The sequence below is a fragment of the Molothrus aeneus genome, chromosome 31 (assembly GCF_037042795.1).
Source record: "Molothrus aeneus isolate 106 chromosome 31, BPBGC_Maene_1.0, whole genome shotgun sequence".
Taxonomy (NCBI): domain Eukaryota; kingdom Metazoa; phylum Chordata; class Aves; order Passeriformes; family Icteridae; genus Molothrus; species Molothrus aeneus.
Window position 1 is genome coordinate 1,745 of NC_089676.1, and position 19,475 is coordinate 21,219.

Genomic DNA, 19,475 nt, shown 5'->3' on the forward strand with positions numbered 1-19,475 from the left:
TATTATAACTTCAAATATACGAAGCTTTCAGGGAAAAATGTAGAAAAGGGAATAACAGCTCTTTAGCAGAAAATAAACGGAACAGAACAAACAACACAAAACCAGAACTTTCCCACCTGCCCAGGGGGAAAAAATCTGGTTTTTCATATTTGGTGCAGTTATAACCGCGGCCAGCAGGGGGCGCTGCGGGGATCAATGCCGGCCAGCAGGGAGCGCTGCGATACAGCGACAACTCAGCCCCGCCCCTCATTGCCCCGCCCCCTTTACTCTTGCCCCGCCCATTCCCTCCTGACCCGCCCCCTTGGTCGTGGCCCCGCCCCTCCACGCAGCCATGGGGTCCCTGCACCCCCAGACCGGGGTCCCCCCTTGTAACCCAGCAGGACCCCCCTGCCCTCCCCCAGCCCCAAATCACAACCATCCAGGCCTGGAAAGAAGAGGATCCGTTTATTGGGGCACAGGGGTTGCTCCCCAACACGCTGGGGGGGCCCTCCAGCAGCCCCCAAGGCACTGCAGGGCGGTGGGGTGGGCGCAGCGGCACCACACCCACCCAGCCAAATAATATTAATAAAAAATTCCTTTGGTCCTGACAAAACTGGGGCCGGGGGGCACCCGGCTGGTCCACGGCAGGGGTTAAGGCAGTTTGGGGGGGGCCCCTGGCAGGCAGAGGCCTGGGGGGTCCGGAGGGGCTCAGAGGATCTGGCGGGGCATCCCATAGCCCGTCATGCCAGCCTGCGAGGCGCCCCGGTTGGTGCCCATCTGCAGCCCGATGACGCTCTGCCCCTCCTTCAGCTTGTCCTCGGAGAAGACACGCCGGTTCTCCTGTGACTTCCTGCGGGCACAGCGGGTGTCAGCATCCCCGAGGGACCCCACAGCCCGGCCTCTTGCCCTTCCAGCACCCCAGCACCTACTTGGGGAACCAGTTGGGGTCTCCCACGAAGAGCCCATCACCCTTGGCTACGGCCAGGCTGCCCAGGTTCATCAGGGTCCTCTGCACACACGCCATGTTCTTCCCTGGAGAACCCACAGCAGGCTCAGCTCCATCTCCATCTCCATCCCCATCCCCGTCCCACCCCACAGCCTCTGGGTCACTCACCCTCCCAGAGATCCACGGTCTGGAAGATGTCGGTGGCGGCGATGCCGTAGCGCTCGGCCGCCTGCAGGAACTGCGAGATCTGCTCCATCTGCTTGAAGGCCATGGCCGACGCCTGGATTTTGGCCACGGGCGCCTGTCCCCGTGGGTGGAGGCTGTTGATGAGCCTGCACAGCACCTGCAGGCAGGGACAGGGACAGGGTTAGGCTCAGGTGTGTGGCACGGTCACCCCCTGCCCCGCTGGCCCCGGGGCTACTCACTGTGCCATCCTTCAGCCACTGCTGGAAGCCATCCCTGCCGGGCGCCGGCTGTGCCACCGCGCTGCCGCCGTCACCGCCGCACTGCGCCAGGATCCAGCGCACCAGCACCTGCTCCAGTTCGGGGTCGTACTGCCGGTCAATCTTCTGCTGCACCTCCCGGCTCAGCCCGTACGAGGGGCCCCGGTTTGCCATGCTGACGGCAGGGGGGTCTGCGGGGATGGCACCCGTCAGTGGCTCTGCTGGCACTGGGGCACCCACCCCGTGAGCCCCATCCTGCCTGGACGTCCGGCGTGGAGCCTTATCACCCATGCCAGGCACTGCCCAGGCTCTGCCCTCTTCCTGCCCAGCTGGCCGGGAGCAGGCGCTGGCTCTGTGCCCACCCAAGGGGCAGCAGGGTGGGCAGCATCCTCTGTGCCAGCCTGAGCATCCCCATCCCGTGGCCCGGCCCCGCACGGGCTTGGCAGCCACCGGGGGCCGGTCGGAGCTTGTTTGCAGATCTCGCCCGTTTGCTCGGGCCCAGAGCCAGATCCGGGACTGGCACAGGAGTGTGGGCCAGGGCTGATGGCGGCGGTGTCCGCACCCTGGCGGGGCAGCCAGACCCCACCCCTGGCCAGGTGCTGTGCCAAGGTGCCACTGGAGCGGTGCCACCCATGCTGGAGATAATGCCCACAGGGGATGTGAGCAGAGTGGCCCTGCCCGTACAGCCAGGGTGTCCCGAGCCCCTGGGCTCTCTCTGTGCCCTCTGCCCAGCAGTGCCGTGGTGGGCACATGAGGCTGCCCCCCCGTTCATTGCCCCCATGCCCTGTCCTTCCCCGCTGGCATTTGGGGGCACCGAGAAGCCAGAACACGTGCAGGCAGCCCTGCGTGCCCCGGTGTCCCTGTCCCATCCGGGCACATGTGGCAGTTGCTGCCCAGGGGGTGTCCCGCCCACACCCGGGGACCCCGGGGTGCCAGGCTGAGCTCACCCCTGTCACACACCCAGCTCGGGGGTCCCGTCACCAGGAGCAGCCCCAGGACGTGCTGCCCTCAAGGACAGGAGGAAAACCGAGCCCAGCCGGGTGTGCCCCCAGAGCCGAAGCCTTGGGCCACCGCGGGGGTCTCCAGGGCCAGGCCTGGGGCACGGGGACCCCGCGGGGAGTGGCGTGGGGAGCGGCCGGCCGGGGGCCAAGGCGTTGGGAAACAAAGAGGAGCTGGAACTGGGATCATTTCCCGACCCAGCCGGAGCTTGCCCAGGCGGGATGGGGACACACCCGGACCCAGCCCCGCTGCCCCGGCGACCTCCGGACTCCGCGAGGGGGGGGCTGCGCCCAGCCCGGCTGGGCTGGGGACCCTCCGGCCATCGTGGGGGCAGCGAAGGTCCCAGTAATGGGGCAGCCACCCGGGGGTCTCCGGGGACAGCCTGGGCACCCCGAGCTCTCCCCAAGGACTGGCAGGGAAAGCGCTGTACCCAGCCCCGCTGGGACCGAGCCACCCTGGGGACCCCCGAGACCCTGCAGTGCCAACAGGGAGGGGACCCCAACCCGCACGAGGCCACCCTGGGGACCCCGACACACTCCGGGGACAGCAGGGCCAGGCTGTACCCAGGGCTCGACCACCCTGGGGTGCCCAGAGCCCCCCGGGAGCAGCGGGGAGGGGACAGCGGGGGGACACGGCCACCCCGGCGGCGGCGGGGAGGGGACCGGAGCCAGCCCCGCGGGCGCGCCCCGGGGCTCCCCGCACGGCGGGGCCGGAAGCCGCACCCCGGTCCCGTTTCCCGGGCGCGGCCGCGTGTCCCGGCGGCTCCGCGGGCGCGGTCCGGCCGCAACCGCTACCGGGGCGGGCGGGGGGACACCCCGGGGGACACCGGGCGCGCCCCGGGAACTGGCGGCCGGTCCCGAGCCGGTCCCCATCTCCGCCTCGTCGCTGTCCCGGTCCGCATCTCCTTCCCGGTGCCCGCGCCGTTCCCGGTGCCATTCCCATCCATCACGTGCCCACCTGCGCCCGGTGCCCGGTGCCAGCCCCTCCCTACCTGCGGCGCCGGTCCCGCGCTCCCGGGGCGGCAGTGCCGGATGCCGCCGCCCGCGCCCTTTTCACGGCTGATGTCACCGGCACCGCCCGGCACCGCCCGCCCCCGGGGCGGGATCCGCGGCCAGGGCTGGGACCGAGCCCGCACCGCGCCCCGGGGCAGCCCCGCCCCGCCATGGGGACACGGGGGGGCACGGGGACAGGGTGGCCGTGCTGGGGACAGAGTGGTCATTGTGGGGACAGGGTGATCATGGTGGGGACAGAGTGGTCATGGTGGGGACAGGGTGATCATGGTGGGGACAGAGTGATCATGGTGGGGACAGGGTGATCATGGTGGCCAAGATGAGGACAGGGTGGCCGTGGTGGCAAGTGGACAGAGGGGTTGTGTGGGGACAGTGTGGCTGTGGTGGCCGAGGTGAAGATGGGGTGGTCATGGTGGGGAGGGGACAGGGTGGCCCTAGTGGGGACAGGGTGGCCCTGCTGGCAGGGGGATACAGTGGCTGTGTGGGGACAGAGTGGCTGTGGTGGTCATGCTGGGGACAGGGTGGCCACAGAGGGGATACAGGCATTGTGGGAGGGACAGGGTGGCTGTGGTGGGGACAGTGGCTGTGCTGGGAACAGGGTGACCATGGTGGCAGGGATTGTGACAAGGACAGAGTGGCTGTGGTGGCAGAGGTCGGGATGGGGGTAATTGCAGTGATCAGTGTCACACACGGCAGTGGCTGAGGTGAGGACAACGTGACTGTGGTGACAGTGCCACACAGGGTGACTGTGGTGGCTGAGGTGACAATGTGGTGGCTGAGGTGACAATGTGGTGGCTGTTGTAGTGACACAGTGGTGACAGGCAGACACAGGGCTGTGTGGGGACAGTGTGGCTGTGGTGGCTGACATGAGGATGGGGTGGGGCCTGAATGGCTGCAGTGGGGACAGGGGGGACACAGGGGACACAGGGACAGTGGGGACAGTGTGGCTGCAGTAGCAGGGACAGTGCCCATGATGGGGACAGGCTGGGCATAACCCCCCTGAAGATTTTGGTGGGGGCTGTGCTGTGGTGACAAAACCTCCCATGGTGGCAGTAAGGAACGAGGCTGTGATGGGGACAATCCCCACAGTGGCACTTGTGGGTGCCAGGACCCTGCTGTGACGATGATGGGGACAAGCAGGGCCTGGCTCTGGTGGCAGGGGGACAGCTGAGGCTCGGGGGGAGGACGTGGCCTCCGCAGCACCCGCAGTGTCCCTGGTGGCGCCAGCACAGCCGGTGGCGTTGGCACCGCTCCCGTCTCCATGGCAAGCGCCACCAAAACAACAAACAAACCCCGGGCTCGAGGCCACCGGCCGCCTCCAGAACCGGTGACAGGGCCACTGCTGCAGTGTCCCCATCACCCCCCCCCCCTCAGCACCCAGCTCAGCACCCACTGTGCCCAGCTCGGCTGGGGTGCCACCACTGGGATGGCACTGTCACTCGCTGGTGTCACCAGAGCTCAGCTAGGACGGCACTGTCACCCTCTGGTGTCACCAGAGCTCGGCAGGCATGGCACTGTCACTCTGTTCTGCCACCAGAGCTCAGCTGGGATGGCACTGTCACTCTCTGGTGTCACCAGAGCTCAGCTGGGATGGCACTGTCACTCTGTTCTGCCACCAGAGCTCAGCTGGGATGGCACTGTCACTCTCTGGTGTCACCAGAGCTCAGCTGGGATGGCACTGTCACACTGTGGTGCCACCAGAGCTCAGCTGGGATGGCACTGTCACTCTCTGGTGTCACCAGAGCTCAGCTGGGATGGCACGGTCACACTGTGGTGCCACCAGAGCTCAGCTGGGATGGCATGGTCACACTGTGGTGTCACCAGAGCTTGGCTGGGATGGCATTGTCACTCTGTGGACCAGCCCAGAAGTGTCCCCCTGCCCTCCCTGGGTCACTCCCACACCCTTGGGTGCCACAGGGTGGGGTGGCTTTACCCCTCTAAGGGTTGTGGGTGTCCCCTGGGGATTTTGGGTGGTGTTTCCTGTGGCTTTGGGGACATGGGTGGGGGACACGTGGAGGAGGGGAGCAGGGCAGGGAGTGACACATGGGTGACCCATGGGACTGGGGTGACATGGGGGGGAACAAGGTCAGGGGGTGACACAGAGGTGCAGGAACAGGGGTGGGGTTAGGGGTGACACGGGGACAGGACCCAGAGGTGACAAAGCAGGAGATTTAGGGCTGACACAGGGGCAGGACCCACAGGGGGGTGGCCCAGGGTGACACAGAGCAGCAGCAGGAAGGTCCCAAGGGTGACAGGAACAGTGACACTGGGACAGGATCCTGGAAGGGCTCAGCCAGGGGACAGAGGGGGTGATTTGGGGACAGGAGCCCCAGAGGGCACAGTGGGGGTCGATACAGCAGACACAGCGGGGAGGGGACCTTGGGGACAAACTCAGGGACAGAGGACAGGATGAGGGGCACACACAGGCAGAGCAGGGGGCAGGGCCAGGGGACAATGGGCAGCAGGCAGGGGGACATAGGGTGGACATGGCAAGGAGACATGATGGAGGGGACACCAAGGGACAGGGGCGGATGTGACAGGGGGACACGATGGCAATACGGGGGGACATGAAGTGGGCGGGGCAAGGGGACACAGGAGGAACTAATGGGGGGGCATGGGGTGGGTGTGGCAGGGGGACACAAGGGGACATGGGGTGGGTGTGGCAGGGGGACACAAGGGGACATGGGGTAGGTGTGGCAGGGGGACATGAGGGGACATGAGGGGACATGGGGTGGGTGTGGCAGGGGGACACAAGGGGACATGGGGTGGGTGTGGCAGGGGTACAAAGGGGGACCTGATGTGAGGACGGGGGGGGGGGGTGACCAACGTCCGTGACCCGACGCGACCCGCGCCGGAGCCCACGCGCGACCCCCCGGTGATGTCATCCCTTTGTCCCCGCCCCCTCGGTGACGCGCTCCCGCGCCGTGGCCATATTAGGGCATGAGCGTGCAGGCCACGCCCCTCCCGCGCGCTCGGGGCCGCCGCCAGGCCCCGCCCCCTCCCCAGGGACGGGGAGAACCGAGGGAGGGACACCGGAACGGGAGGGGGAGGGGAGGGGGGGGGTGAGGAAAGCGGGAGGGGACAGGGACATTGGAGAGGGGACAGGAATGGCGGGCACCCGGATAGGATGGGGAGGACAGCGCTGAGATGGCGGGAAAATCCCATTGGGAGGGGGGGGACACGAAGAAAATGGGGAGGGACAGCGAGAAGATGGGGGGACACCCCAAGGCAGGAAGATGAGCAGAGACTTGAGGAGGGACTATGAGGAAAACGGGGGGACAGAGCAATTTGTGGGGGGACACGAGAAGATGGGGGGGGGGTACCAGGAAGATGGGGGGGTGGGATTGATAGGGAAGGGCCGGGAAGGTGCGAATGGGAAAAGGGAAACTGTGGCCAGAGGATGAGGAAGATGGGGCCACAGGAGAATGGGCGAGCCTGCACAAGGCACGGAGAGTGGGACGAGGTGGGAGGGGGACACCGAGAAGATGGAGGGGGGGTAGGATGGAGTGGAAGACATGGGACAGAGGGGGTTTAGAAGGAGGGCGGACGTGGCAGAACCCGGGATGCCCTGGGGATCCCCCCGCCAACAAGAGCCAGAGCTGCTCTCACGCCTCTTTATTCCCCCCCCGCCCATCCTTTCACCCAGGGGTCCCAGGGGGTCCCTAGAGCAGCGTGGCCACCTCGAAGCGCTCGGAGCAGCACCCGCGGGCTCCCACCCGCTGCCGCCGCTGCTGGGCCCCCTCCCTGCGGCGCCGCGCCCCCAACCCCTCGGGCCGGGGGGTCTGGCCGCGCTCCGGGGGACCCCCCGTCCCCAACGCCTCCGCCGACACCGAGCTCACCGGGGCCGAGCCGGGCTCTGCGGGGAGATAAGCAGCGTCCGGCCCCGCCGCGGCACCCGGCGGGGCGGCCACGGGGCCCTGGGCACGGGGGTGGGGGGCGCGGGGGGGCCGCACTCACGGTGCCGCTGCAGGTCCCGCAGCGCGATGGAGGAGCCGGGCCGGGCCGGGGCCGCGCCCCGGTAAAGCTGCAGCGCCTCCAGGAGCTCCGATTCCAGCGCGAACTCCGCGTCCCACTCGTAGTTCTCGTCCACCGAGGTGTTTCTCCTGCGGGGAGGGGGCGAGGGGCACGGCCCGAGGGTGTGAGACCCCTGGGGTGGGCTCCATGGGAGACCCCAAAAGTGAAACCCCGGGGGATGGGTAGGAGAGGCCAGGGATGGAGGCCAGGGCAGAGCATGAGGTGTCAGATGCCAGGGATGGGCATGAGACCCCAAGATAAATGCCAGGAGAGACCCCCAAACCACAGGTGCCCCGGGATGGGTGTCAGGGGCAGATGCCAAGTTCAGATCTCAGGGATGAGCATCAGGGGCACCAGCCCGAGGGATGTGGGGACACGGCAGGGATGCTTGGGGAGAACTGGAAGGGGTCTCTCGGAATAGGGACACAGGGGGGTGTCCCCAGGGCACTGCAGGGCCGGGAGGCAGCCAGGTGGCTCCGTGCCAGGCCACCCCATGCCAGCTGGGTGGGACAGGCCCGGAGCTGCCCCAGCACGCTGTAGGAGCTCATCCCAGTGCCCTGCCCATGGCTCACCTCTTCCCGGCGCCAGCATCCATCCTGCCCCGTCCCTCCTCGGCTGCCGAGCCCCCGCTGTGCCAGCTGCCCCCGTCCCCGACCGGGGTGCCCAGGAAGGTGCCCCCCAGGGACGGTGCCAGCGAGGGGGGCCGCAGGAAGGAGCCGCTGCCCCGGCCGCTGCTCTGGCTGGTCAGGCTGCCCCGAGGGAGCTTCTCCGGGGCTGCAGCGTCCGGCGGCCACCCCGGGGCCTCAGTCCGGAGATGTGGGGCCGGCTGGGGGGGCGGCCCGGGGCTGGGGGAGCGGGGCCAGGAGGGGGAGCCGGGCAGCGAGGCCTTGGCGGGGCCCACGGGCAGCCGGGGGGGCTCAAGGAACGCGGCGGTGGCGGGGGGGGAGGTGGCGTTGGCACTTGTGTCGATGCAGTCCGGGCACAGCGTCCGCTCCGGGCGCGGGGGGCTGGCGGGGGGCTCCGGCCGGGCGCCGGCACTGGGGGGCTCCCCCGTCTCCTCCGGGGGGGGCCAGTCGCCGTCCACACACATCTCCTTGAAGAAGGGCAGGCTGAGGTACTGCAGGATGCCGCTGATGGCCGGGGGGCCGGGGGTCACCGGGGGGCTGCTGGCCGGCCGGGGGGAGCCCTGGCGGGGCGGGGAGTCCCGGGGGGGGCCGTGGCGGGGCCGGGGGGGCTCCTGGACGGCGCTGTAAGGCAGGGTGGCGGCGGCAGAGGCCACGGGGCTGACGTCGGTGATGCTCAACGCCACGGCCTCGTCCACGGGGCTGCTGCTGCCGTAGCCGAAGTAGCGGCCGTGGCGGTGCCCGGAGGCCCGGGCGCCCCGGCGGGGCTGCCCCGCGGGCTGGGGGCGCAGCGAGACCCCCCTGTGCCACACGGGCTCGTCGTCTTCCTCTTCTTCCTCCTCGTCCTCGTCCTCCTCCTCCTCGGCGGGCAGCTGGCGGTAGGGCTGCAGCGGGTCCCGCGGAGGCTCCGGCTCCGGCTCCGTCTCCGGCTCGGTCTCCAGCACGAAGCGGCCGTCGGGGCCGCGGCAGATGCGCTCCAGCGGGACGTGCTCCCGGTGCTCCCGGTGCTCCCGGCCGTGGCTCTCGTAGGCGGGGTAACAGGAGCCGGCGATGCTCAGCCCCAGGCTGGTGCCGGCCTTTTCACCCCACAGCAGGCTCCGGTGCAGGCTCCGGCACGGCGACGGCTGCAGCTTCAGCTTCACCGTGCTGGCGGGGCTACCAGGGCCACGAGCATTGCTGCAGGGGAGAGGCAGCAGCTGCAGCACCCCCAGCCGTGCTGCTCCTGCATTTCCTGAGCTTTCTCCAGCCAAAACTGCCCGGAGGGAGCACTAGGGGAGAGCCCGGTGCCAGCACCCCGCTCCTAACGCCCTTGGGCAGTGGCAGCAGGGCGTGGCTGTCCCCAGCCTGTCCCTGTGCTCCCAGATGGTGGCAGAGGGATGGTGAAGAGCGCCGTGGGATGGGACAGGGAGAGGGACAGGGATGGGAACATGGCATGGCCAGGAGTGGGACAGGGAGGGAGAGGGATGGAGGGGAGCATGACATGGAGAGAGTAGGAGAGGGAGGGGAGTGTGGCATGGCCAGGAGTGGGATGAGAGGCAGCAGGATTTGGGGGAGTGGAAGCCAGAGGTGTGACATGGCAGGAGTGGGATTGGGGGGGAATGGGATGTGGAGGAACATGGCATGGCAAGAGAGGGACAGGGAGGGAGTGTGGCATGGCATGGCATGGCATGGCATGGCATGGCATGGCATGGCATGGCATGGCAGGAATGTGGCATGGTGGAAGTAGGATAGGGAGGGAGTGTGGCATGGTGGGAGCAGGACAGGAAAGGGGTGGGATGGAGGGAGCAGGACAGGAAGGGAGTGGGATGGAGGGCCCATGGCAATGACACAGCAGGACAAGCAGGGAGCGTGGCAATGATGTGACTTACTGTGGAGGTGGAAGCTTCTTGCTGGGGGAGAAGACGAGTGGTGGATCTGGAAGGCCATGAGAACACAGGGGGATCACATGGCGAGCAACTCAAAACGTGATGAGGAGGAGGAGACGGCGGCACCCACTCGGTCCCCACCCAGGCTGGCCTGTCCCCTGTCCCCTGTCCCCTGTCCCCGGGTACCTTGGCGGCGCTTGCGGACGCGCGCGGCGCGGCGCCGGTTCATGATGCAGGCGGCCATGGTGCTGAAGATGACGGCCACGCTGAGGAAGCAGATCCCACCAATGACCCCTGCCAGCACCGGCTGTGGCAGCAGCTCCGGCAGCTGCGTGCGGGACGGGTACACCTCCATCCCTGCCACACACAGGGCACCCCATCAGGCAGGCACAACCTCCTGGTGTCACCAGGATCAGGGGGGGCTCAGCTCCTGACCCACCAGGGCTGCTCTGCCCTTGGTGGGACCTGTGCCCCCTGCCACACACAGGGCACCCCATCAGGCAGGCACAGCCCTCCCCTGGTGTCACCACATCATGGGGACACAGCAAGGGCTCAGCTCTTGCCCCACCAGGGCTGCTCTGCCCACTGCCATGGGCACCAGGAGAGGAGATGCTCTGGTTCCTGAGGCTGAAGCCACTCTGGCTGTTGCCCCAGGTTTAGCCTTGGGGGTCCTGCTCTGCCATGCACCCAGTTTAGCAGCAGGGACAGGGGGGTGGGAGCAGCATGAAGGGGATTCTCCTTTGGGAATCTGGACGTTTCCCACCTCTGGTTTCTGTCCCCACGTGGCAGCCCAGCCTCACCTGCCGTGGACACGTTCACTGTGTTGCTGGGGTCGCTGATGTAGCTGCCAGCAAAGGCCACCAGTCGGAACTCATAGAAGGCGTCCTGGGGAGGACACAGAGCCATGAGCCACGCTGCCACAGCAACCACCGAGCCCTAAGCCAGCCAGACCTCACCTTGATGAGCCCTGGCACCAGCACCTGGGTGTCAGTGCCGGGGATGGAGCGCTCCAGCACCTCCCAGCCGCCCTTGTCCTGCCGCAGCTCCAGCGCGTACCCGCTCAGGGCCACTGAGGCACGGGCAGGGGGGTCCCAGCGCAGCAGGACCCCCCTCACGGTCTCGTTGGCAGTCAGAGCCCGGGGTGGGGACAGGAAGACGTGCACGGTCATGGCCGGTGGCTCCGGAGGCACTGTGGTCACTGGGAAGCCTTGGGGAGAAAGCAGAGGTTGGCACGAGGTGGGCACGGGGGCACCGGGGGTGTTCTGGGGAGCTGCCCTTACCCCTGGGCACGGAGGTGACAATCTGGCTGAAGGGGCCACTGCCCAGCTTGTTCTGGGCCAGGACGCTGAACTGGTAACTGGTGTCTGGCTGCAGGTTCTCCACCAGAAGGTGCTGAGCCCCCGCTGGCACCGACAGTGACACCCAGTCATGGTGTGCCCGCGGTGGGTACCTCACCCTGGGGACAGGAGGGACCCATGAGAGGGAGCTGAGGCCCTGGGGGGGGACACAGCAGGGGTGGGCACTCACAGAGGGGTGTACCAGACGCTGAACCTCTGGAAGTAGCCTCCATCAAAGCCTGGCTCCCAGGAGATGTTGGCTGCCAGCAGCAGTGGGAGCACGGAGACGTTGGTGACAGCGTGGGGACTGGTACCTGGTGGGCAGCAGTGTCACACTGGGGGGCTTGGGCCACCCTTGCCAGCACGTTGCCCACCCCAGGACTGTCCCAGTGACAGGCAGCTCACCCAGTACGTGGACAGAGGTGGCAGTGGTGACACTGGCCACCTGGTTGGTGGCCGTGCATTCCCAGACTCCGTGCTGCTCCTTGATGAGGGGGTGGAGGACAAGGCTGCTGTTCCCATCCACCTGGGCACTGCTCTTCCCCATGCTACCCACCTGTGGGGCATGGACATGCTAATGGAGGGCCACCACCAACCTGGCCCCTGCAGGGCTGGGACTGTGACACTGCCACACGGGGGACAAGGGGACTTGAAAAGGGGGACATGGCCCACCACCCTAGGGCTGGTTTGGACACCAAGGGGCAGGGTTCTGTCAGTGTTTTAGAGAACAGCCAAGCAAAGTGACCTGAGGCCCTTCAGGAATCATGTGATGGGACGGAACCCAGTGGGGATAGGGACACAGCCCCAGGAGTGATGTGGGGACAAGGACACTGCCCCCACAGAAATGATACCCTGGAGGCCAAAAACAATCTCTGTCCCGGGTGGGGGGGCTCAGCTGACCCCCCAAAGCAGCAGCCCCTACCTTCACCCAGGTGATGGTGGGTGGGGGATCCCCTTGAGCCACGCAGGGGATCACCAGCTCCCGGCCCACCTCCTGGAAATATTCCTCCTTGGGCCGCACCGTGAAGGCAGGAGGGTCCTGCAAGGCAGAGGGGCAGTTTGGAGGGGCTTGGCAGGGGGTGCAGAGCCAGGAGGGGACCCCGAGGGGCTCCTCACCTTCAGCAGGACCCGCGTGGGCCGGGACTCGCCGGCGGTGCCGTAGCTGTTGTAGGGCGTGCAGCGGTACAGCCCCAGCGCGTCGTCGTTGCCCGTGGCGATGACGATGGAGCCGTCCGGACGAACGGACCAGCCGGGGAGCTGGGAAAGGAGGAGGGATTTGGGAAGGTGGGAAGGGTGGTGGGAGTGGGAGTGGCCGTAGGAGGGATTTGGGAAGGTTGGAAGGAGGTGAGAGAGGGGAATGGGTGAGCAGGAAGGAGCTGGGAGAGCGGAATGGGTGAGCAGGAGGGATTTGGGGAGGTGGGAAGGAGCTGGGAGTGAGGAATAGGTGAGGAGGAGGGGTTTAGGAAGGAGATGGGAGAGGGGAATGGGTGAGCAGGAGGGATTTGGGAAGGAGCTGGGAGAGGGGAATGGGTGAGCAGGAGGGATTTGGGAAGGAGCTGGGAGAGGGGAATGGGTGAGCAGGAGGGATTTGGGAAGGAGCTGGGAGAGGGGAATGGGTGAGCAGGAGGGATTTGGGAAGGAGCTGGGAGAGGGGAATGGGTGAGCAGGAGGGATTTGGGAAGGAGCTGGGAGAGGGGAATGGGTGAGCAGGAGGGATTTGGGAAGGCTGGTGGGAGTGGCCCTACCTTGTCCAGCTCCAGCGGGCGCCCGTCCCTCGTCCATGTGACAGAGAGCAGCGGGGGGTTGGCCCTGGAGGGGCAGCGGATCACGCCCCTCATGCCCTTGGGCAGGTGAGTCTCCGGGAGCATGGTGGTCACCTGCGCCGGGTCTGCGGGGACACACGGGGCTGGGGTCCCCATGGGGCACCCCTGTTCCTACCACAGCCCCCACGGCAGGGCTCCCTACGGCCTGGGGGTGCAGGAGGGGGTCTTACAGAGCACTGTGACGAAGGCTGAGGCGGAAGGTGGCTTCCAGAGCCCGTTGCTGGGGGTGCACGTGTATTTCCCAGCGTCGTCTGGGGTCGTTCGCTGCAGCAGGAGGCTCCCGTCCACCAGGACACGGACCCGAGCCTGGAGGTGGCTGGGAAGGGATGGCACAGCAGGGAGTGGCACAGCTGGGACTGTCCCTGCTGCCCTGGGGTGATGGATTTGCCCCCAGCATGTCCCTGGCACTCGGGGGCAGGTTTGGGGGCACAGCAGCCCCGGTGCCAGCCCATACCTGAGGTGGAAGACGTTGCTGCTGCCCTGGAACCAGGTGTAGGTGAGGTTCCCTGGGTATGCCTCAGCCTGGCACGCCAAAAAGGCATCTTGGGAGATGTTGACAGTGACATTCTGGGGTGGCACCACGATGATGGGTGGCCCTGGGGTGCGGGGCAGAGTGGCACTGAGCGCTGGGCACAGGGGACAGCCCCAGCTGCTCCCAAAACCGACCATGCCATGGCTCCCTGTGTGTGCCCAGCCCACGGGGCAGGGCTGGGCACCACCTGTCCTTACCCTGCACGAGCACACGGGTGGTGTGGGTGACGGTGCCCTCCTTGCTGGAGGCGTGGCACGTGTAGGTGCCCGCGCTGGCACGCTCCACGGTGGCAATGCTCAGCGTCCCGTTGCTCACCTGCAATGGCACCAGCTGTGGCACGGCCACCGAGGGACGGCAACGTGCCCCGTGAACCGGGTGGTGGCAGCAGGGAGGTGCCACCACACTGGAGATGGGCAGCAGAGCCTGGCCACACCCCACAGAGGGGTGACCAGGGGGTTGTCACCCTCACCTGCACCGTGTCCCCGCTCTGCACAGGCAGGTCACTCCTCTTCCAGGTGACAACAGGCTGGGGGTTGCCGACAGCCCTGCAGGTGAGGCTCAGTGCAGCCTGGTCCCGCACCTCCACGAACGCAGGGGGGGTCTCCAGGAAGGTGGGAGGTGCTGAAAGGCAAATCCCGATCCAAACCCTCACCCTTAGATTGGCTCAACTCAGTGTGGAAGCCCAGCGTTTCCAGTGCCAGCCCTGGGAGATGCGGGCAGAGCAGCTGAGGGTGGGACGGGCCGGTACCGTTGACGGTGAGGTGGATCCAGGTGCCGTTCTGGAAGTCGGCGTCGGTGCTGTGCCGGTCGAGGAAGAGCACCCGGCACTCGTACCAGCCCTGGTCCTCGGCACGCAGCAGGTCCAGGCGCAGCGAGGCACCTTCCTCCAGCCGCACACGACCTGTGTGTGCCACCGGCAGCGGCTCAGGGACAGCCACGTCCCCGGGCCATCCCCTCCCTGGGGCCACCCTATCCCCGGGTCACGCCCTCCTCGGGCCACCCCCTCTGGGGCCACCCCCTCTGGGGCCACCCCTCTCCCGGGTCACCCCCTCCCTGGGGCCACCCCTCTCCCGGGTCACCCCCTCCCTGGGGCCACCCCTCTCCCGGGTCACCCCTTCCCTGGGGCCACCCCTCTCCCGGGTCACCCCTTCCCTGGGGCCACCCCTCTCCTGGGTCACCCCCTCCCTGGGGCCACCCCCTCCCCAGGGCGCCCGCCCACGCTGGCCCCGCGGGGGGCTGGGAACGGCGGTGCCAGAGGTTGGTCCCAGCGACGTTCAGCACTCTACACACATGGGTGACAACGCAGAGGAGGCGACAGTGGCTCTGTCACCCGCCCTCGCGCAGGGTGGCCTTGGCGGGGTCCCCCAGCACGGCGGGTCCACGCACTTGGAGCATCGCTGGTCCCAGCACCCCTGCCCCGGCCCCTTTTCCCCCTTCCCGAGGACTCGTCCTCCCCCTGGGAGCTCCCCCGGCGCTCTCACCCTTGGGAGCCCTGCTAAGCCCCGGTCACGGTGAACCCTCGCCCGCCTCGCTGCAGCTTCCCGGGGGGACACGGTGACCGGGGCTCGCTCAGGCCGTGGGGTCCTCGCCCCGATCGAGCCCCACGCCCCGCGGCCTCTTTGATGAGGAGAAGGATAAGGGCCGCAGCGAGAGCGACCGCAGCCCGCTAATCCCCCGGGCTATTATCAGAGCCATAATCGGCTCAGGGTGCAGTGGGCAATTGGCTCAGCCCAGGCTGGGGTGCGCGGCCAGCGGCCCCCAAGGAACGCACCGGCACCCCCTGTCTGGGGCACCCCCTGTCCCGGGCACCCCCTGTCTGGGGCACCCACCGTCCTGAGCATCCCCTTCCCTGGGCACCCACTGTCTGGAGCACCCCCTTCAGTGGGCATCCATCTTTCCCTGCCACCCCGGCACCCCCTGCCCGGCACTGCCACCCCGGGCACCCCTGGGCCATTCCAGGTGACCCTGCTCCCGGGACACCACGGCAGGGACACGGCACGGGCAGCACCGGAGCAGCCCATGATGCTCCATCAGCATCCCAGGACCTGCAGCTTCCCGAGGGGTTCCCGACACGGGAAGTTTTGGGGAACCCCGCTGCCAGCCCCAGCCGGTGTCACAGACGGTCCCCACGCAGTGCCCGAGGCACCGGAGCCCCGGCTGGCAGCGGGATTGGGATTCCGTGTCCCGCCGGATTCCGTGTCCCGCCAGACGAGCCCGGCAAGGATGATGAGGAGGAGGAGGAGTGGCAGGAGCCGGGCAGGCGGGTTTGGGCACCGAGATTCGCCCTGAGCCGTGCGAACCCCGCACACAAACACGTGCAAACCTTTCCCGCAGCGCCCAGAGCTGTCTCCCACCCCTCTGCCTTCACTCCACAGCTGTGGGATGAGGGGTCCGCCAGCCTTCACCCCAGATCTGGCTCCCACGCCGAGCCCTGGGAATTGGGACAGCTCTGGGAAGCTTTGGGAAGCTCTGGGAAGCCCCAGCAGCTGCCAGCCCCCAGCCCCAGGCACGGCGGGAGCAGCCGGCTCCCGAACAAAGGTCCCTTTGGAAGGGATCAGAGCGGTCTGGGGACGCCCCTCAGCCTCCCCCTAATCCCCCTGTGCCGGCCCCAGCTCCCTCCTCCTCCTCCACCGCCCTGCAAAAACAAAACCCTGTGGCCCAGCATCCCCCCGCGCCTGGCAACCGACATTCAGCGGGACACAAAGGAGGGGAGGGGACACAAAGGGGGCTGCAGCCCCCGCCACGCGGCCGGAGCCGGGGAGGGGGGGCCTGAGCCAGCCCGGAGACCACCGACCCTCTTCTAGGGCAGGGGACAGGGGTTCGTGTCACCGTGGGTGGCGGTGGCACCCAGGGGAGAGCCGACCCCATCCCACCACGCGCTGTCACAGAAGGAGCTGCAGCCCACCCTGTCCCCAGGACCCCCCCCCCCCGATCTCCCCAGGAGTGACACTGGTGACAGCAGCGGTGACACCTGATCTGATCCACCTGAGAAGCGGCGGAGAGAGGGGGCTGGCATCGCCCTGCACCCACCTCCCCTGCCCTTCCCGGCCGATGGAAAACAAGAACAAGCCGCCCCGCTGCCATGGCGACGGCCGCCAGCCCCCCCTGCCCACCCACCCAGCTCGCCCTCATTCCAGCCAGCAGCCCCTTCCCCCAGCGCTGATCCCAATCTGCTCCCGCAGCCCTCGGCGGCGAGGGGACACGGGGGAGGGCACTGCCAGCCCCTTCCTGGGTAACCGGAGCCGCGGCAGCCCCGGGGCCCCTCGGCGCTCAGGTAACAGGAGCCCAGCCCCGGCCTCCCGGCAGAGCAGGTGCCTTGTCCTGCCCTGGGCGTTCGTTGTCACCGCCGGTCCCTCAGAGCCAAGGCGGAGCTGCTGAAAGCATCCCCCAAAATCTGCACCCTCGTGGGAAAGGGCAGCAGGAGAGTGGGGTGTCCCAGCCGAGGGGATTTTTAGGCAGGGGACAATTTTGGCAGCAGGGTTGGGGTTGTGATCTGAGCATGATCTGGCCCCCCGAGGAAGGGTCGGAACACAGATTTTGGCACAGAACGTCGGGATTGGGCTCAGCCCAAATCACCCACGGGCTGCCAGCTCTTCCCATGCCCAGGGGACACTCTTGTGGCTTTCCCCTTGTGCTCTCAGGGATCCTCTCGCTGGGATTCCTCTGGCTCTGCCACCGCTCACTTTAAATACCCGCTAAAGCAGCGAATATCCCCCTCCCACGCCCAGCCCGTCCCCGGCCCAGCTTTGCTCCAATTAGCAGCTCCCCCGAAATCCCCTCCCCAGCCTCAACCTTCAGGCGACCCGCACGGGCCGAGGCAGCGCCCGCAGCCCCCGGGGCACCCCGGTGGCACCGGCGGGGCTCGGCCGTGCCAGCCTGCAGGAGATGCCCCAGCAGCCACGGGGGTGGGTTTGGGGGGTTTCTCCCAGATCTCTCACCCTGTGGGGATCCCTCCCGCTGCCAGGCTGGGCAGGGATCCTCATCCCCTCTGCCAGGCTGGGCACCCCAATCCCTCCTGCTATCCCTGGGGACGGAGATTGGCACTCACCTGCTGCAGGGACCTCCCTGGCCCCCCGAGACCCCCGCAAGAGCCCCCCACTTCCCCGGGAGTGGGATTAAGGTGGTCCAACAGCAGCAGCACCCGGTTTGACCCAACCACAGCGAGTGGAGACACGGGACAGCCCACGGGAGTCCCAGGAACCCCCGCCCGCCCCTTCCCCGCCACTCACCCGCGTACTCGGGGTCCACGCGCGGCGAGTAGAGCCCGAACTTGATGAAGATGGGGAGGACGAAGCCGAACCGGACCCACTCGATCACGTAGAGCGGCGGGCGCGCCTCGTGTGCGCCCAGGAGCCCGCAGGACAGCACCGCGCTGCCCCCGACGCGCCCCACCACGGCCCGGGGCTCGCTCCGGCCGCTGCCTGCGGGACCGGCACCGGGACACGGGTGAGACGGGACGAACCGGGATGAACCGGGATGGGGGCGGGACGGCACGGGACACACCTGGACCCTTCCCCTGCCCACGGAACCTCCCGCCCCCGTCTCTCCGGGACCCGGTGCTGGCCAAACCAATCCCACCGGGACACACCGGGACCTTCCTCCCGCCCCCGCTGTCCCCAGCTGTCCCCCGCCTCCTCCCGCTTTCCCGGCACCCGGCACTAGACGGACCGGTCCCGCCGGGACACACCGGGACATACCGGAACACACCGGGACCCTTTTCCCGCCCCCGAGCCCCGCCGCCCGGCACCGGCCAGACCGGCCCCGCCGCCACCCCCCCGGCTCCCCGGGGCGGCCCCTCACCCCCGGCTCCGGCGAGCAGGCTGAGGACGGCGGCGCGCAGCCACCACCGCATAGCCCAGGTCCCCCCTGCGGCGGCTCCCGCGGCGTCACCGGGGCCCGCGGACCGGCGGGCTCGGCCGGGCAGCCCCGGGGGCACCGGCCCCGGGCGGGGGGCGCGGGAGGCTCCGCGTCCCGCCGCTCCTCATGCCCGGCCGGCCGCGCTCGGCTGCGCTCGGCTCTTCCCGCCTGCTTTCGGCTCTTTCCGGCTCGGTTCGGATCCGTCCGGGTCTGCTCGGCTCCGGCCGCCGCCGCCGGGCGGCCGCAAACAAACCCGCGACGGCGGGAGGGGCCGCCCCGGCCACGCCCCCCGCCGCCCGTTGCCGCGGCGACAGCCAATCAGGAGACGCCGCTGAGCGCTTCTGGAGGCGGCCAATGGCGGAGCGAGGCAGCGGGGAGCGAGGGATGCTGGGAAATGTAGTACCCGCAGGGGGGGCAGGGGTCCGGGAGGCGTGTGGGTGACATGGAGGGGGGATATGGGGGGGAAAGCGAGGGGGACACGGGGGGACACATGGGGGATCACGGGTGGGACCGGGAAAAGCACGGAGGGCTACAGGGGGGGCACCTAGAGGGAGGACACGAGTGGGACACATGGGTGGGACACACAAGTGGGACACACAGGTGGGACCATGGAGGGGACACAGATAGGACACAAGAGTGGGACTGTGGTGGGTCAAAGAGGGGACACACGGGTGGGACATGGATGGGACACATGGATGGGACATGGACAGGACATGTGGGTGGGGTTTGGGTGGGACACAGGGACAGGTGGGTGGCACTGGGGGCAGTTCAGCCCTATGTCCCCTCTGTCCCCTCTGTGTGTCTGCCTGAGCCAGCGCTCCCCGCTCGCCCTTCCCCATCCCAGCTCCCGCTCTCTAATCCCACCCTAAATGTGTCCCCACACGGGGACAGCCACCAGTGCCATGTCCCCATCCCGCGGGCTGAGCCGGACCTGGGCCACTCGCCAGCCTGGGGGGACAGGAGGGGACACAGAGGGGACATCCAGGATGTGTCCCTGGCTCAGAGCCAGGATTGAGGGACGAGCAAACCCCGCACGTGTGACACCGG

General features: G+C 68.1%; 1 protein-coding gene across 3 annotated transcripts; it reads right to left on the minus strand.

Moving 5' to 3' along the window:
* Positions 1-425: 425 nt before the first annotated feature.
* LOC136568313 (transgelin-2-like) lies at positions 426-18,459 on the minus strand. Of its 3 annotated transcripts, XM_066568256.1 has the most exons (23): positions 18,372-18,459; positions 17,801-17,992; positions 14,320-14,472; positions 14,041-14,192; positions 13,769-13,886; positions 13,494-13,635; positions 13,210-13,355; positions 12,962-13,104; positions 12,333-12,473; positions 12,139-12,255; positions 11,622-11,772; positions 11,407-11,530; positions 11,160-11,335; positions 10,836-11,086; positions 10,680-10,764; positions 10,066-10,236; positions 9,883-9,928; positions 7,964-9,190; positions 7,335-7,480; positions 1,351-1,559; positions 1,094-1,268; positions 909-1,011; positions 426-829 (listed from the first exon to the last, which is right to left on the minus strand). In XM_066568256.1, the coding sequence occupies exons 1-23, from the start codon at positions 18,421-18,423 to the stop codon at positions 688-690; spliced, it is 4,362 nt and encodes a 1,453-aa protein (XP_066424353.1). In that variant the 5' UTR covers positions 18,424-18,459; the 3' UTR covers positions 426-687. The 3 variants fall into 3 exon arrangements, with proteins under 3 accessions (XP_066424353.1, XP_066424355.1, XP_066424354.1); XM_066568257.1 differs by lacking the exons at positions 426-829; positions 909-1,011; positions 1,094-1,268; positions 1,351-1,559 and adding an exon at positions 6,743-7,233; XM_066568258.1 differs by lacking the exons at positions 7,335-7,480; positions 7,964-9,190; positions 9,883-9,928; ... (14 more) ...; positions 17,801-17,992; positions 18,372-18,459 and adding an exon at positions 3,359-3,428.
* Positions 18,460-19,475: the final 1,016 nt, after the last annotated feature.

What these genes read in the sequence shown, in the direction of transcription:
- LOC136568313 (XM_066568256.1), bottom strand. Translation starts at nt 18,423, where the DNA reads ATGCGGTGGTGGCTGCGCGCCGCCGTCCTCAGCCTGCTCGCCGGAGCC. An exon ending in AGTGAACGTGTCCACGGCAG is followed by an intron (nt 10,237 to 10,679) that starts GTGAGGCTGGGC and finishes TGTGTGTGGCAG; the next exon opens with GGATGGAGGTGTACCCGTCC. An exon ending in GACCGTGGATCTCTGGGAGG is followed by an intron (nt 1,012 to 1,093) that starts GTGAGTGACCCA and finishes TGGGTTCTCCAG; the next exon opens with GGAAGAACATGGCGTGTGTG.